Source organism: Lissotriton helveticus, chromosome 9, assembly GCF_964261635.1.
Source record: "Lissotriton helveticus chromosome 9, aLisHel1.1, whole genome shotgun sequence".
Classification (NCBI taxonomy): domain Eukaryota; kingdom Metazoa; phylum Chordata; class Amphibia; order Caudata; family Salamandridae; genus Lissotriton; species Lissotriton helveticus.
In genome coordinates, this window is record NC_136070.1 from 1,217,985,762 (window position 1) to 1,218,001,090 (window position 15,329).

The following is a 15,329-nucleotide window of genomic DNA, read 5'->3' on the forward strand; positions in this document are numbered from 1 at the left end:
GGTAGTGCACCACTCTCTGTACACGAGATGACGTGTTTCCGGCGACAGAGCGGGATTATAGGGATGCCCGGGCAGAGGACCAATGCGGGTTATTCTTCTCGCTTCCTGATTTGAAGATGGATGTTTCCCTTGGTTCCATGTCCTTGGTGGTGTGATAAGGATGCTCCGGCACCATTGTATTGTTGTCATATTGAAGTCTTGTGGTTTGGAGTAATAACTTTACCGCCAAAGGTTCGGTTCTAGTTCTTGGCATTCTGGATTCTGTTTTCTTGTTATGGTGCAGCTCGCTCCAGCACATTCCTCTTCACAAATCTGCAAGCCGTGACGAAATCGGCATACTGTTACTTATTGCATGTGTGTGCGTCAGTCAGCCGTGATGGAAACAGCGTCTAGCTGTACAGCGTGGTTTAGGTGCCTCTCTGCCGTGAAGGAAAGCGACGTGCGAGGAATTTGGTTTGGGGCATTATCTACGCGCCGAATCTGTGTTTCGAAATGGCACTTGTGTGGATTTTGGATTGCAAATTGACAAAGCTGTGTTGAGAAATGCCATTGGAGGTTTGGGACCCTTTATTGGAATTCACTTTGCTATTTGGGTCATGATGAAAAGCGGATTCACACTACCATTGCTTCTTACGTTGTTATCGCTATATACACAGTATCTGGAATTCTGGTTCAATAATTTCTGCTGCGATAATTGCAGTGGGTATTCTGTTTTGTGCATCATGCCTTCATTGATTCCCTCTGTTTTAATTGTCTTGTAGTAACAGGGGGATTTACGGATATTGTGAGGATAACCCCTGTGAAGCCTTATCAAGTGTATGAAAGGGTGGGTATTTTGGACAGCGTTGGTATAGATTATTCATTTCAGAACAGTCTATTCTAGTACTTATCTCCCTCTTTGTTTTATCAGAGACACAGCACAGCGCTTGGTGAATTCGACTCAAGAAAAGAGTCACTACCTTTCTAGAGTTGCAAGGAAGACGCAGCATTGGTATTTTCTTTTACAGGTACTGATTAAAGGTATGGAATAGCTAGATCTATATACTTTATATACATCTTAAGTCTAGCTTCTTCTAATTGTATGTTCTCTCCACAGGTCTCCCTCCCCGCTGTCCCCATCCTTTACTTCCCTCGCTTGATCAGATCAACATTCTGTGAGATAAGAGCATTCAGAATTGAGGCGATCAAGAGGTGGAACCCGTGTTTGCATCGAACCAACTTGGAGGTATCATCAGACCTACGTGTGAAGCTATCAGAGCTACAAAACTGCAAGGTCAGGTCCTATCTTAACCAAAACACAAGCAAACCAAAACCGGTTTCTCTCTGATTGGGGCTCTTCAGTCAGGTGTAGGTTGGTTCCAGTGGCACAGTGAGCATGGGGCCCACATCTAGGCATACCCATCACATGTAGGACGTCACACTGAAGTATAAAAAAAAGTGATGGATGGTATGCTTAAATTAATATGAAAATGAAGGTTATTACACCATGTGCTAGTTAGCAACCCCACCCAGAATACTACAGAGTTCAATCAAATCTCCAAATATTCACTGAAAGCGGTCTCATTCTAAATCAACCTCCTTTGTAATGCAGCAGCTCTGAGGAGCAGGCGAAGGAAAGGGAGAACATGGAGGCAAATGAACAATGTGAAAGTTAAACTAGCGCTATACTATTTCATCCCCACCCCACTGACAGAGGAGAGTCCAGGCTACTCTCAGCATTCAGGATCAACATGGCACTCAGCTCCGCTCAGACAGCCCTGCAGCTCAGATTAATGAAGTCAGGTCGTAGCTTAGTTTAAGTTGACCACAAGGCCTTCGCGAAGCCCACTTGAGAAAATAGGAACTTTTCCTCCAGTAATTAATCCTCAGTTGAACTAGATGCAACGCTAATGACCTCACTCTTAATGAAACAGATGCAGTTACAAATGTTTTTATTCGTTTTGCAGATTAGATTACATGTCGCATTAGCCTTACCACTTTGACAGAACGCTTTTAGATGTTCTGATTTATTGGTATGAATATTGGGAGGTTATACGCATTGTATTTAGCGGGTGAGTTATGGTTTGCATTGCTATTGGGAGAGTTATGAATTGTGGTCCTAACAATGACATACAAATTTCACAGATTTTTTTTTCATCATCATATCATATCTCTCCACTTGTGGGTGGCAACCCTTTGCTGTGCACCGAAGGTGGCCAACCTTGCTTGCTGCTGTTGCCCAAGCACGGCTGTGGCGCACAGAATATTTCATTTATTTTTTTCTGTATTCACAAATCCTGCTCAGAATTTGCAAATGCTCAGGCACCAGGAGTCTCTAAGACAACCAGGAAGAGTCTAGAATAAAACAATAAAACTAATTTATATATGGCATTTTTATAAGGATTGTTTCACCCTCCCCCTTATGCCCTTTTTCTTTTTTCCCAACATGGTGCTCGGTGCACCATGTTTGGTAAAGTTAGTCACACAGAAATTTTGCTGTGATAGTCAGTCAATCAGAGTATGGCATATTTGCAAATCTGCAATAGACGGGATATAAAGCTCCCTAGTTTGGCGTCTTGGAGCAAAGAAAAGGTGCTGGCTCCTACCAGCAGCCGGTATGGTGCTGGCTGGTGAGCCGACTGGGGACGGAGGGTGGGGGGGGGGGTGAATTTGGCGCTTCTCCCGCAAGCCCCAATGTGGCCAGTATTTTGGGTGTCCCAGATGGACACCGGAGCAGCCACCTACAACTAATTAAACAGTTTACTCCTGCCAGGGGAGCCGGCTGGCGCCACAGGGGCCCTGGGGCTCCTCTGCAGCCCCCAACAAAAATGTAGCTGTGGGCACCTCGGGTGGGGCACTGGGACATCCACTTAATAAAACAATGCGGGTTCCTGTCGGCACCCATGATGGGTGCCGGCTGTGGTGCAGACTAGGCCATGGGTGCTGCCCACCCCACCCCATAGTCCCCAAACAAAATGGTGTGGGTGTCCCAGGTGGCTGATGAGACACCCCCAAATAAATGAGTGGCCAAAACAGCTCATTTATTATTCACTGCTCGGCCAAGGTGCGCCTAATTATTCTCTAGGGCTTTTTTTAATAGATAATGTTTTTCTTGCTGGTGGTGTCCCTAGAAGAGGCTGGTGCAAGCATTTTTTTTAAAATGGATGCCTCCTAGGTCATTAAAACCCTGACCCCAGGAGAGCTTACCATATTTATTTGAAGCACTCCTAGCTGGAGCTCTATGCCCTTCAGCTGGAGTGCAGAGCCACACTGAGATGAGATCATTGGCTGCACTTTAAAGCTTCAAAAATGTTACACAAAGATTCAAAGACATTTTGATGCTTTTTTTATTAAACGTTATTACTTTTCTGAATTATTAAAATATACATCTCATTTTACTTATTGGTAATTTTAATAAAAAGATAATACATGTGCTTTATATGTGTTGATATCATCACCCCTTCATAAAGCCAATAGGCCTATTTTCTATATTTTGATGTTTTGATCCTTTGACAAAGTCAGTAGGTCTGCCTTACTTAAAATGACATCGCGGCCCTGCGCCCAACACCCTGTTGCCCATGGCTCGGGCGCAGAGGGGAGGGCGGTTGGGCACCAACTGGCGGTTTAGCAACCCCCATCCCTTGCATGGCTGAAGGCGTTGTGCGGTTGGCTGCCTCCAGTGGGTGGGATGCAGAGCCTGGCTGCAGGCTTGACCCTTCTGTACAACCCATGTTGCACAGTGGCATGGTGTTGACTGCCTGCAAGGAATTGGATGCAGGGCTCGACCGTCCTGTATCCACCCCTATGTCGCGCTTGGCCAATGTTAGTGCGTGTGTGGGGTTGGCATTACACATAATAATAAAATATTACTTTATGTTTAAAAAACCCAAAAGATTCATTCAATAAACAAAGGTTAAAGTGAAGTTATAGTTAAGTATCGTAATAATAAAAATACAAGAAAATACCAAGAGATAAAGGAATGTTATAGTTAGGTGAAAATGTCAGTTAAAACATACTGTTTTAAAGTAACAAAACCACTGAAATTCACCGGCATAGTTATCTGAATTAACTTTAACTCATTCCCTACAGTGACTATAACTCACGCCCTCGCTTTGCACTGCTAATAACCTCCCATATTACATCACTCGTGACATGTTCTATGACATCACTGATAACAAGACGGTAACATTTAAAATGACATAATTGATGACCCCACTGTGTATGGTGGGGGCGCAAGGTAAAGTTACTTTAGGGCATGACTTACAGTTACCGGAGATAAGTAGAACTGCTGAATTTCAGTGGTTTTGTTAGTTTAAAACAGTATGTTTTAACTGATATTTTCACCTAACTATAACATCCCTTTTATCTTTGAAAGGATTTTCTTCTAAGTCCCCTTGTAGAGATGTAATCAACAATGCTGAGCAGGCAGAATCTGCATGGGCACTGCCCTCATGTCGGCTATTGTTAGTAGATTGTCTTGTGTGAGGACCAGTGGCCTTGCTCTTCATTGTTGACAAAGAAATAAGACAGGTGACATTTAATGAACATATACATTTCCTTAATATGGTGTATTTGTGAGGTAGGACACCAGTCTCAGACCCGGAGTAATCATGAATATTGACTCAAAAGTCCTCTAAGAGCAATGAGTGTGGGTGACTGCCTTTGCAGTAGTATTGCCAAGACCCTCCTAAACAGACCTGTGTTCTTCAATATCTAAAAGCCCTAATGCCTGTCTCCTATCAGTTATGAGCAGACCTGAACATCCGACTGGATACTATACCTGATAATGCGCTAACGTGTTGAGTTTCTTCCTCCCATCTTCCATCAACGAGGTGTCATCAAGGTCCCGCAGGATGTAGCTGCCCGTAGAAGCAAACCATTCTGAGATGGGAGAGACAGCAGGGAATGATAATCTAACATCAATAAGGCCTTTGGCTGTCAAATCGTATCAAGAAGCAGACCGTGTGCTGACTTTTAAAGGCTAGAGAGTCTACTACACAGACAGCACTGGTGTTACAAATCATTCACTATACAAGTTGCAATATTTCTTTTTCTGTGTATAAAAAATACATATTACACACTCATTAGTTACATAAATTATATGATATATCATATTTTTAATCAAATAATTTTTGAGAATCATGGATTTCAACCAATGGGTGGTGCAGTTTTTAAATTACATGTAATCAGAAATAGGTACTAAGTAAAGTAATGTGTGTAATGGGCCCAATAACCCCTTCTTTGCGGGGGTAATTCCCCCGCTGTGCTGGGGGGCGGAGGGGGCATGCAGCGACCCCATGCTCATGACGAGCTCAGCTCGTCATGAGGCACGGCGCTCGTGTGCTCATGACGAGTTCAGCTCGTCATGAGCCCACCCGTTCCCGTGGAATGGTCAGCACAGCAGGGGAATTATCCCCGCATGCGATCGTTCCACGGCTCATGATGAGCTGAGCTCGTCATGAGCACCGGAGCGCCGTGCCTCATGACGAGCTCAGCTCGTCATGAGCATCGATGGTGATAAAGGCTTTGTGGGTGGGGTGATTGTGAGATTTCCAAACCACTGACTCCCTGGCCCCTTGCCTTATCGTCATGCCACCAGAACCTCCTGATGGCATTAGAGAATTATATTACAAGGATACCCAACAAACATGGTGCTAACAGTACCATGATGTGAAAGGGGCATGCCTATAATAGGTAAGGGGAGAGCATAATTATTTTGTTGTACTCTTTAAAGCAAAAATCCTTTGCATGCCAGTATGCATATGCTACAAGGAATAAAGTACTCCTTGCTGTACATTATAAGGTTATTGTAATTCACCAAGGAGTTCCATAACCTTATCGAGGAACAAGAGCAAAGGCTGAGTTCCTTTATAAGGTTATAGAATTCCGAGGTGATTTGTAATATATTTACCATGTACACCAGGGGATACTTTATCCCATATAATACAAGGTCACACCATCACCTTTCCCACAAACCTCTTAAAACCTTGGTGCGTAGCGAGCATATTTGCAAATATGAAGAATAAAAATAATACCTCTAGAGCAAAATTAAAAACGCTTAGATATTTGTTGCAAACATATATTAAAAACAGTTCAATACAAGACAGTTTTTAAAAAAAAAGCTGCAGAACCTCGGAATGTGTAGAAACATGCAGAAAGATTCTAGCTTTTCTCGATCTAAGGAGTGCAAAAAATAAACATAGTCTCTCTGCTTGCCTCTGTAAGCTATTAAAGTAGAGCAGAGGAAAAAAAGCAGTGTTCTGTTAGTCATTGCTTTAAACAGCTGCTTCAATTATGCTCCGTGGGCTGACCTGCCTTTCACTTTGGCTTCTGGCTCTGGCAGGAGTCATTGTGACATCAGAACTCGACTCTAATAACTTATAACAGTCGAGTTCTGAAGTCTTTTCTTTATAATCGGCAACTGGGTGCGGCACAAGTCGCCGATTACAAAGAGAGACTGCTATTTATACAAGGATTACAGAATCCAATGTATTATATTGGTATATGGCATCGTAGGAAAATACATTATATTGTTTTGTGACTAACTGGATAAGTGATTCGCCTTTTTTTAAGGCATATATAGCCTTTCGCCTTGAAAATGAAATATAATTTGGATTGTCTTGCCTATCGGGATTTGTACAGCTCTACAGGCACCTGGTGGCCACCTCCTCTAGGAGGTGCTATATAGGCTTCCTCCAGAATATATACTGCACAATTTGGACCTTTTCTAGAATTTGCACTTTAGGCATTCTCCAGATTATGCATTCTAGACATCCTGAATGTGTACTATAAATCCTTTTCCAGATTGTGTAGTATCTATCCTAGGATGTGTACTATAGATCTTTTCCAGAATGTGTACTAGGGGCCTTCTACAGGATGTGTATTATAAACATACAAATGTGTACTAAGAACCTGCTCCAGAAATTGTACTATACCCCTTTCTAGAATACGCTTTAGAGACCTTCTCTAGGGTGTGTTATAAAGACCTTATCCAGAAAATATACTATGAACCTTCTCTAGAATGTGCAGTATAGACCATCTCCAAAATGCCAGAATGTTTAGTATGTTATGGTAGGTAAGCTCAGAAGTGCTCTGTGTACAGAAAAGGACGTCCTGGTTGCCTTGGACTCTTTGGTACATTAGCCACTGCCCTAGGTCTGCCACTTCTGTGCTTATCAGAAGCATCAAAGACAGTACTTTCAGGCCAGACCAGGAAGGTACTCGGAAGACAAAGGAGGGACACATGTGAGGGACCGCTTGAGGCTCCTTGGACCACTCACCAAGCTCCACATCCTCCACTTTGGGCCACTGAGAGAATGGCAGGTTCTTGCAGAAGGCCTCCAGGATCTTCTCCTTCATCTGGCTGATTGAGTCCATATCCATCACCCGCACAGTGAGCGAGTCCATGCTGCAGCCTTGGAAGGACACGTTCAGGTTCTGGGAGGAGGAGAAGAGGCCACGTGTGAGATCAGAGAGGACAGAGTTTCAAGAGTCACAAACATATCCTTATACACCATTGGTCAAGCGGATCCGCCCAAGGAAAGGTGCTGTGTAGTTTGAGCTGTTAGATGTTCTGATAAGGATGCTATACACTGACCCATTCCTTATGTTCTTCCACTTACCCTACCTAGTCTAAAGTGTTACATTTGCCGGTGTCTTTTGTTTCACTACCCTTAACGTCATGGTATAATCCCGTCTTAGCTGCAACATTCTCAAAACACATCTGCTGCATCACACCCCAGCAATCAACAATAACTTTCAGCCTATCCTGATAGTTTAGCCAACTTAACCAAGCATGCTGGCCTCTCTAGGCCTATATCTGAGAAAAGTGAAACTACAAGTCCCAGCATGCTTAGATATGTTACTAGTAATGGCTGAAAGCTGGTTTTCTAAGAAGGAAAGGGCTGCCAGCAATGCCACACAGATCATCTTCAAACAGGATTATAAATGTATGCTATTGCTCAACATATTTGCCAAACTCTTCCATTGTTTTCCAAAGCTATTCTCCATAAATTTCACCTTAGAACCCATATCTCTGCCATACATTAGTTAACATTTTTAAAGCCGTGTAGTCTCCAGTGAACATTGGCGTCAACATATCTGCGGGCAGTACGTAAACACTTTCCCTGAAAACTGAAGTGGAATAGACTTTATATTTGGAGAATCCAGAGCAAGGCAGTCCAGTTGAAAGGCAGGCGGCGCTGGGGCGCAGTCAGTTGCATGTTACCTTACATGTAACTGTGCCCCAGCCCTGCTTGTTTTTTGACAGGCACCGCCACAAAGACTGACATGTGCCCGACTCAGCGCCAGTCCTATCACAGAAGCACCGGCCTGATAAATACACTCCAGCTTTACCAAAAGGCAGGGCCACAGGGATTGTAATTGTATTTATATAGCATTTACTACCCAAATGAGGCGTCGAAGTGCTTTTCAGCGAGTAGCACGCTACTCCGGAACCCAAAAAGGATTAGTGGTGGGTTAGAATAGGGAACTAAGTTTTAATTTGAGCAGTGGACATGTCAGTCTGTTAGTTGAATTGAATAGGGTGGTGGAGGGATAGAAGCGGGAAGAGTCTAGAAGGCGTTATTTGAGAGATCATAGTAGTAAGACCCCTGACGAGGAGTCAAAGTGCTTTTCGGCAATTATTTGATTCTGCAGCCATCTCTTTTTCTGTTTAATTATGGATTTACCGCACTTGCCACATAATATACCATCTTTTGCATTATTCAAAGTTTTCAAATAAACATTGTTTCTAGTTCAACTGGAGCAAAAGTTAATGAAAAAAATGTGTCTCACTTGGTGACATGCAGTGGGGAGACTCTTTACAAAGTTTAACTGGTCCCTTTTTGTTGTTGATTATTGTAATCAGGTGTTACTAATTGGGTTAATCTTTTGCCGAGACAGTGTTAATCAAGGATCACAGGGAAGGGGTTTTTAGTCTTGTAAATATGTTTATTCCATTTTTTTCAACTGCCACAACTGATATTTTGTTTCAGAAGTTGCAGAACTTTGACAAACACACGTGGGGAGCAACAGAGCGCCCAGTATGTGGGTGAAAAAGCATTCGAGGTCCTGCCTGGCCCGCTGCGCTTTACATTCAGCCAAAGCCTCGTGTATATAATCCAGTGAGCAGCAGCTGGAATCACTTACGGCCACTTAAGAGTGATTTACAGATGTGGCCGTAGGAGGGAGGCTGATGGCCCAGGAGCCTAACAGAGAGAGTGCCAACGAGTGCGAAAGTGAGTCAGTGACTGAATGCGGGGGTGTGAGAAGTTGCAAAGCTTTCCCTCCATAACTTCATGAAGTTTTTTTAACTTCTAAATCTTTATGTATTTCGTGGAGTTTTTGAAGTGTTGAAAAATATAAGTGGAAGAAGGAAGCTTCTGCTCAAACTAGGTATGCTGGAGGAAAATGTTTTATTAAAAACTAACATGGGGCAAATTTCACCCCCTGCCCATTTGCCCGGATGAATTTTAAAGCGTTTCCTATCTTACAATAAAGGTTGAGCAGTATTAATATTTGGTAGTTATTAGGACATTGATAAACACCCGGTTCCAGTGTCACCCCCCCCCATCCCTGCTGGGGTCTCACCACATTCCCTGGTTGTGTTGGAATGTAGAACATGGAGTTCTATACGTATGACGGATAATACCTATCAGCACATTTTTCCTTCCGATATAGGAATCGTGGTTTCGCGGAAACGTGTTTTGCGTGTGGACATTTTCCATTATGCGCACAAAGTTCCTACTTTGTAAAGTGCCAAATTGACATTTGCCAGAATATGCTATATGTGCTGTCTCCAGAATGTGGACTGTGGACCGTTTTCAGAATGTGTCCAACAGACCTCTTAAGAATGTATGCTGTAGGCCTTGTCCAGAGCGGGCACTATGGACCGTCTTCAGAATGTGTGCCGTGAACCTTGTATATACTGTGTGCAGTGGCCCTTCTAGTCGGTACTATCGACCTTCTCATAGGCACTACAGTTCTCTTCCAGAGAGTTTACTAAAGACTTTCTCCAGAATGTGTGCAATGGGCCTTCTAAATGGGTAATATGGACCTTCCCCAGATTTTGTACAACAAACCTTCTCCAGAATATGTCTTCTATTGGGCACTATGGACCTTCTCCAGATCATGTACTACAAACCTTTTCCACAAAGTTTGCAATGGGCCTTCTTTTGGGTACTATGGACCTTCTCCAGATTGATCGTGTACTACAAACCTTTTCCAGAATGTGTGCAATGAGCCTTCTATTGGGTACTATGGACCTTCTCCAGATCGTGTACTACAAACCTTCTCCACAAAGTGGGCAATGGGCCTTCTATTGGGTACCATGGACCTTCTCCAGATCGTGTACAACAAACCTTCTCCAGAATGTGTGCAATGGGCTTTCTTTTGGGTACTATGGTCCTTCTCCAGATTGCGTACAACAAACCTTCTCCAGAATGTGTGCAATGGGCTTTCTTTTGGGTACTATGGATCTTCTCCAGATTGTGTATAACAAACCTTCTCCACAAAGTGTGCAATGGGCCTTCTATTGGGTACTATGGACCTTCTCCAGATCGTGTACAACAAACCTTCTCCAGAATGTGTGCAATGGGCTTTCTTTTGGGGACTATGAACCTTCTCTAGATCGTGTACAACAAAACATTCTCCAGAATGTGTGCAATGAGGCTTCTCAATGCGTACTATGTATCTTTTCTAGAATACATACCATGGATCATCTTCAGAATGTATCATAAAGGCCTGGTGTAAAACGTGTACCACAGATACTCTCTAGAATGTGTGCAATAGGCCTCCTCAAGAGTATGATGGGCCTTCTCCAGAATGTTTTTAGGCAATCGCTTAGTACCTAAAATATATATGTTGGACTGTCTCCTCCAGAATGTTTTGGTTGGTAAAATATATGTACATTAAACCTCACCCTACAATACACTTTGACACCCCACAACAGGGTATGAAGCAATGTATAAATCCTACACCACACACTGCGCTTTCGGACTTTCTCACATTGTATTTGTACATTGGCCCTTGTACAGAAATTACACTTTACACTTTCCCCACAACTCCATATTTTCTGCTGCAGGATGTGTTTTCTGAAACTCTTGCTACTGTCTCTGTGTCCTAGACATTATATTGCATGTGCAAGCTACACGTCAGCATCTTGTGAAACATACATGCAGTTGGATGAAAACTGAAATCTGTTCTCTAGGAGCCAGATTGTAATCTAATCACCATTATTTAATGAACTTTATTATTGTGCCTATTAACAACACAACTTGTCATGTGTCCTGTGTAGAATAGTGTGATTTACGGGAATCATGCAGAGGTTTGGCAACATAACATGGTCACAATATTGTCTGGCATAACATGGTGTTCTACATATTGTCTACAAAAATAGAGGCCCACTGGACATAATATTAGAAAACCTACATCCAGTGCGCCAAGAATTTTGTAAACAATATTTAGGGCCTTATAGTTATGGCAGCAAATATTTCTGTATACGATATTAAGGGAAAATGTATATATGTCAGAGTATATTTCTATATACGATATTTGGAATGCAATATTTATGTCATACAATATTTCTTGAAGGAATATTTAGGACATGGTCTCTATGTCAGATATTTCTGGTTATGGTACTTAGGAGACAATTTATTTTCGAGACAATATTTCTTTGTCAGATATTTAAGACCCCATATTTATGCCAGACAATATTTCTGTATATGATATTGACATACAACCCCATTCAGAAGGACCGTGTTCAATCAACGCATGGGTAAGACATGGAGTCGTCTTCAACCCGCTCCAGGTGAAGCCTGCAGTTGGCCCTTGTCTCTTACCAGTGGCTTGGCCTCGATGTTCTCCCTTAGAAGCCATTCCTCATTCAAGGTGTATCGGGCCTTCCCGGTCAGCGCATCGATCGATCCCTTGTTCACCTGTTGCTTTATAGCACACAGAAGCAGGAAGAAGGGCTCGCCCACGGTCTCCTAAGAACAAAAGGGACAACCACAAGTCAGGTGAGAAACATAATAACTATAAGAAGCAGGATGGAAGTTAAGATTAGTCCCTTTTTCCATCCATCCATTCATTCACTCATTTGGTGACCCAGCTAGCCACACGTTAACCCACTCACCCACTATTCTTTCCACTCATCCATCCACCATTATACCCAACCATTCTTAGAGCCATTTATTCAGTCTGTCCTTCCATCCAGGCACCTACAAGTCCGCCCATCCAAAGGATGCTCATTTAACACAGCCATCTTTTTTTCCTCCACTCACCCATCTCATTACTCTACTCATCTTATCCATTGCTCCTACAGCCATTCCCCATCTCTCGTTTGTTTATTCACCCATTGGTGTTTCCCTCCTATAACCCTATTTGATCTCATTCTTCCATTCACCCTATTTATCTTTCATTCCTCCATTCACGACACCAATCTCTCTCCCATCCATTTACCCCACCCGTCCTATGGTCGCTCCTTCACTCCACCCACTTGACTGTGGATTCACCCGGCCCTGTCACAGCTTCCAGTGGTGTCTCTGGCCTGTCTAGCCACTGGGGTGCGTCTCTATGATCACCTAGTCAAGCACCGTCTCTGGACCTCAACGCCATTACCGCAGTTCCCTTAAAGCCTCGCTGAGCCCTTTTGGAAAACCACATATTATTTCCTGGCTTTTCCCCTTTGGGACGCGAAAACTGAGCTCTGTTAAAAAATATATCTTTGGAGTCAGCAGCAGCAGAGGGGAAACAGAGGGTTTGATCGCAGGCACCGCCTTCACTGAGGGCTGATGTGGGAATCCGATGGGATTTTTGGAAAGGTTCCCAAGCTTGCTCTCATTTGGCTGAGTGTGAGAAAATTCTGAAGCAGCAAAAGGGGAAGGTTGGGCTAGTAGGTGGGAGGGTGGGGGGGAGTGGGGGCCAGAGCAGCTCTCTCTTCAGAAACCATAGTGTGTCCCCTGCTGGACACGTTATAGTGTTTGCCAATGATGGTTTGCCAGCCCATTTCCCAAGGGCTTGCCTGTAACATTCAGCCCACACCCATCCATCACAGACGTCATTGGTCAGGTGACCCTTCCAATAAAAGGGGCCAGGCGCATGTGCCCTAGGCCAGTTCCATGTACAGTAACCCTGTGTCTGTGTTGTCCTTTATGCAGCATGCGGGTCTAGGGCCCACGACGTTACAGTGTGCAGTCCACTGAGACTTACTCAGTGAGATGACATCACTTTGGCCCTCCATTTTATAATGCCCACTCGTTAAGAACTGCAAACATACATTTAGCAAAGCCTAACATGCAGTACGTGGGATGTATGATGATACAACGCGTACCATCACAACGCGGTATGTTACATTGGGGTCTTGACAACGCAAGTTGTTACATCGACTTGCGCTGGAGGGCGCTGGACTTAGGAATAGTGTGAATTATAATTCCAACTCCAGTCTACGTACAGTAGGGAAGGTGTTGGAATAGTAATTCACACTATTCCTTAGTCTAGAGCGCCTTCCAGTGCAAGTCGATGTAACGACTTGCGTTGTCAAAACCGCGATGTAACCATACCGTGTGGTAATGGTTTTGTGGTATAGGATGTCTCCCCAATACGTGTCAATCCCACCTTGTCACCACCAATCACTTCACACAGAGACACCCACCGAGTGGAGGGCCCATCAGCCGACCGGGAGATGCGACGAGAGGGCTTAATTTGTGCTGGTGGTTGCATGTGGTGGCCACCGGTACCCATTTTTTGGGGACTTGGACTTACTTTTCATCCTTGAACTTAGACTCCGCGTAATAGACAAAAAAGAAAAGGTAGAACGAAGGAGGAAGAGGAGACAGGAAAACAGTGACAGAGAGTGAAAGGAGGTTTAAGAGAAAGATTATTCCTCACTCAGCACCGATAGCGCAGCTGTCACACGCCTGTCACAAATAGTACTACTCAGTTTCCACAGTTAGCACAGTATCCCCTGCTTGAAAGAGACAGCTAAGCTGCCTCTCACTCTTAACGGATCATCCCCACCTGAATGACGTGCCACTTAGTGTAGATAGCAGAAGTATCCCTCTCATCAGGGCTTTAAGTGGGATGAAAAAACTGGGGGGTCACTCAACGGGGCCTGGCCAATGTAATAAAGGGTTTGGCTTAAAATCCGCGTAAGCTAAAAATCTGTGCTTAGCATAGTGTGCCGCCCGAGTTGTATTTTGCTGCTTCTGTCATTGCATCCTGATATATGATACAACAAGTAGCATCATACCTACAACAAGTCTGGACTATTGGCTTTGTCAATGGTTGTTAGTTGCATAAATTAAATAAGCAGCAACTATGGCTTGTATATAATATTGAAAAAGCTTCCACTTAAAGCCATGGTGACACTACAACGATGTTTCGGCTCCAGAGTTTAAAAAAGATTTGCGAAATCCAGAGAGAAAAAGACTCTTTAAAGGATTTCCCTTCCCCTACAACACTCCCCTGGCATGACGTCATGCCGTAACTTCTCCACTAGTGAGAAGTGAGCAGCGTGAACACACACACTTGGATGTGCCTACTGTCACTGCAGTCCGGAAAAAAACAGACCGCCTGTGTCAGGGCACAAAACAGAGCCCGATAGAGACCCGTTTCGAGGCCCCCTTTAAAAAACGGCAGGTGCCTACCACCGGTGAGATCCGGCCCACTTAAAGCCCTGCCTCTCATGTCTCAGACAGCAGAGCTATCTCTTACCTGTGGCAAACTGCAGAGGCATTGGTTACCAACAGCAGGCTGTGACTTGCCCTTGCTGAGCTATCTCTGGGCAGGTGTTTACCTCTCTGGTCATCTGTGTTTTAATCTACCTGCTGGTTCTGTATGTGTGGGGGAACAAGGAACAGGACCGCTTGGGGGCAAAGAACGTCAGAGACGAATCTGGGGGAGAAAGAGAACCTCGGAAACGACTCTGATGAGATGCAGGCACAGGGAGGGGACACAGGGACATCCAGATGCTCACACCTCAGTGGGATTGGGCTGAGAAATATTAGGCTCAACATAGGAAGGCTGTACTAAAAAGCAACAGAAACAGTGCAAGATAGGGACAGCCATGTTTCAACTATAAGGAGATAACCATGAACCCAGGATGGCATCTTTCTATCAGAAGCAAATCAGAAAACATAAACCCCTGGAAAGAAACAGGTGATCCACCGACCTGGTAAACTATAAGGAGACAAATCAAGACTCCAGGGTGGTATGCTTCTATCAGAAGCAGATCAGAAACAATAAACCCCAGATAAGAAATAGAAGATTCACAAACCTGATCCAACTATAAGGGGATCAACCAAGAATCCAGAGTGACATGAGTCTATTAGGAGCAGATCAAAAAACAATAA

General features: G+C 43.9%; 1 protein-coding gene across 1 annotated transcript in view; it reads right to left on the reverse strand.

Annotated features, from left to right (window-relative positions):
- The window catches only part of PLXND1 (plexin D1), a 383,087-nt gene that overhangs the window by 67,450 nt on the left and 300,308 nt on the right, over positions 1-15,329 (reverse strand). Inside the window, exons 26-28 of the mRNA XM_078661693.1 lie at positions 11,820-11,966; positions 7,260-7,416; positions 4,760-4,860 (exon numbers count right to left, since the gene is read on the reverse strand). Coding sequence (XP_078517819.1) covers positions 4,760-4,860; positions 7,260-7,416; positions 11,820-11,966 — 405 coding nt within the window. The remainder of the gene's footprint in view (positions 1-4,759; positions 4,861-7,259; positions 7,417-11,819; positions 11,967-15,329) is intronic.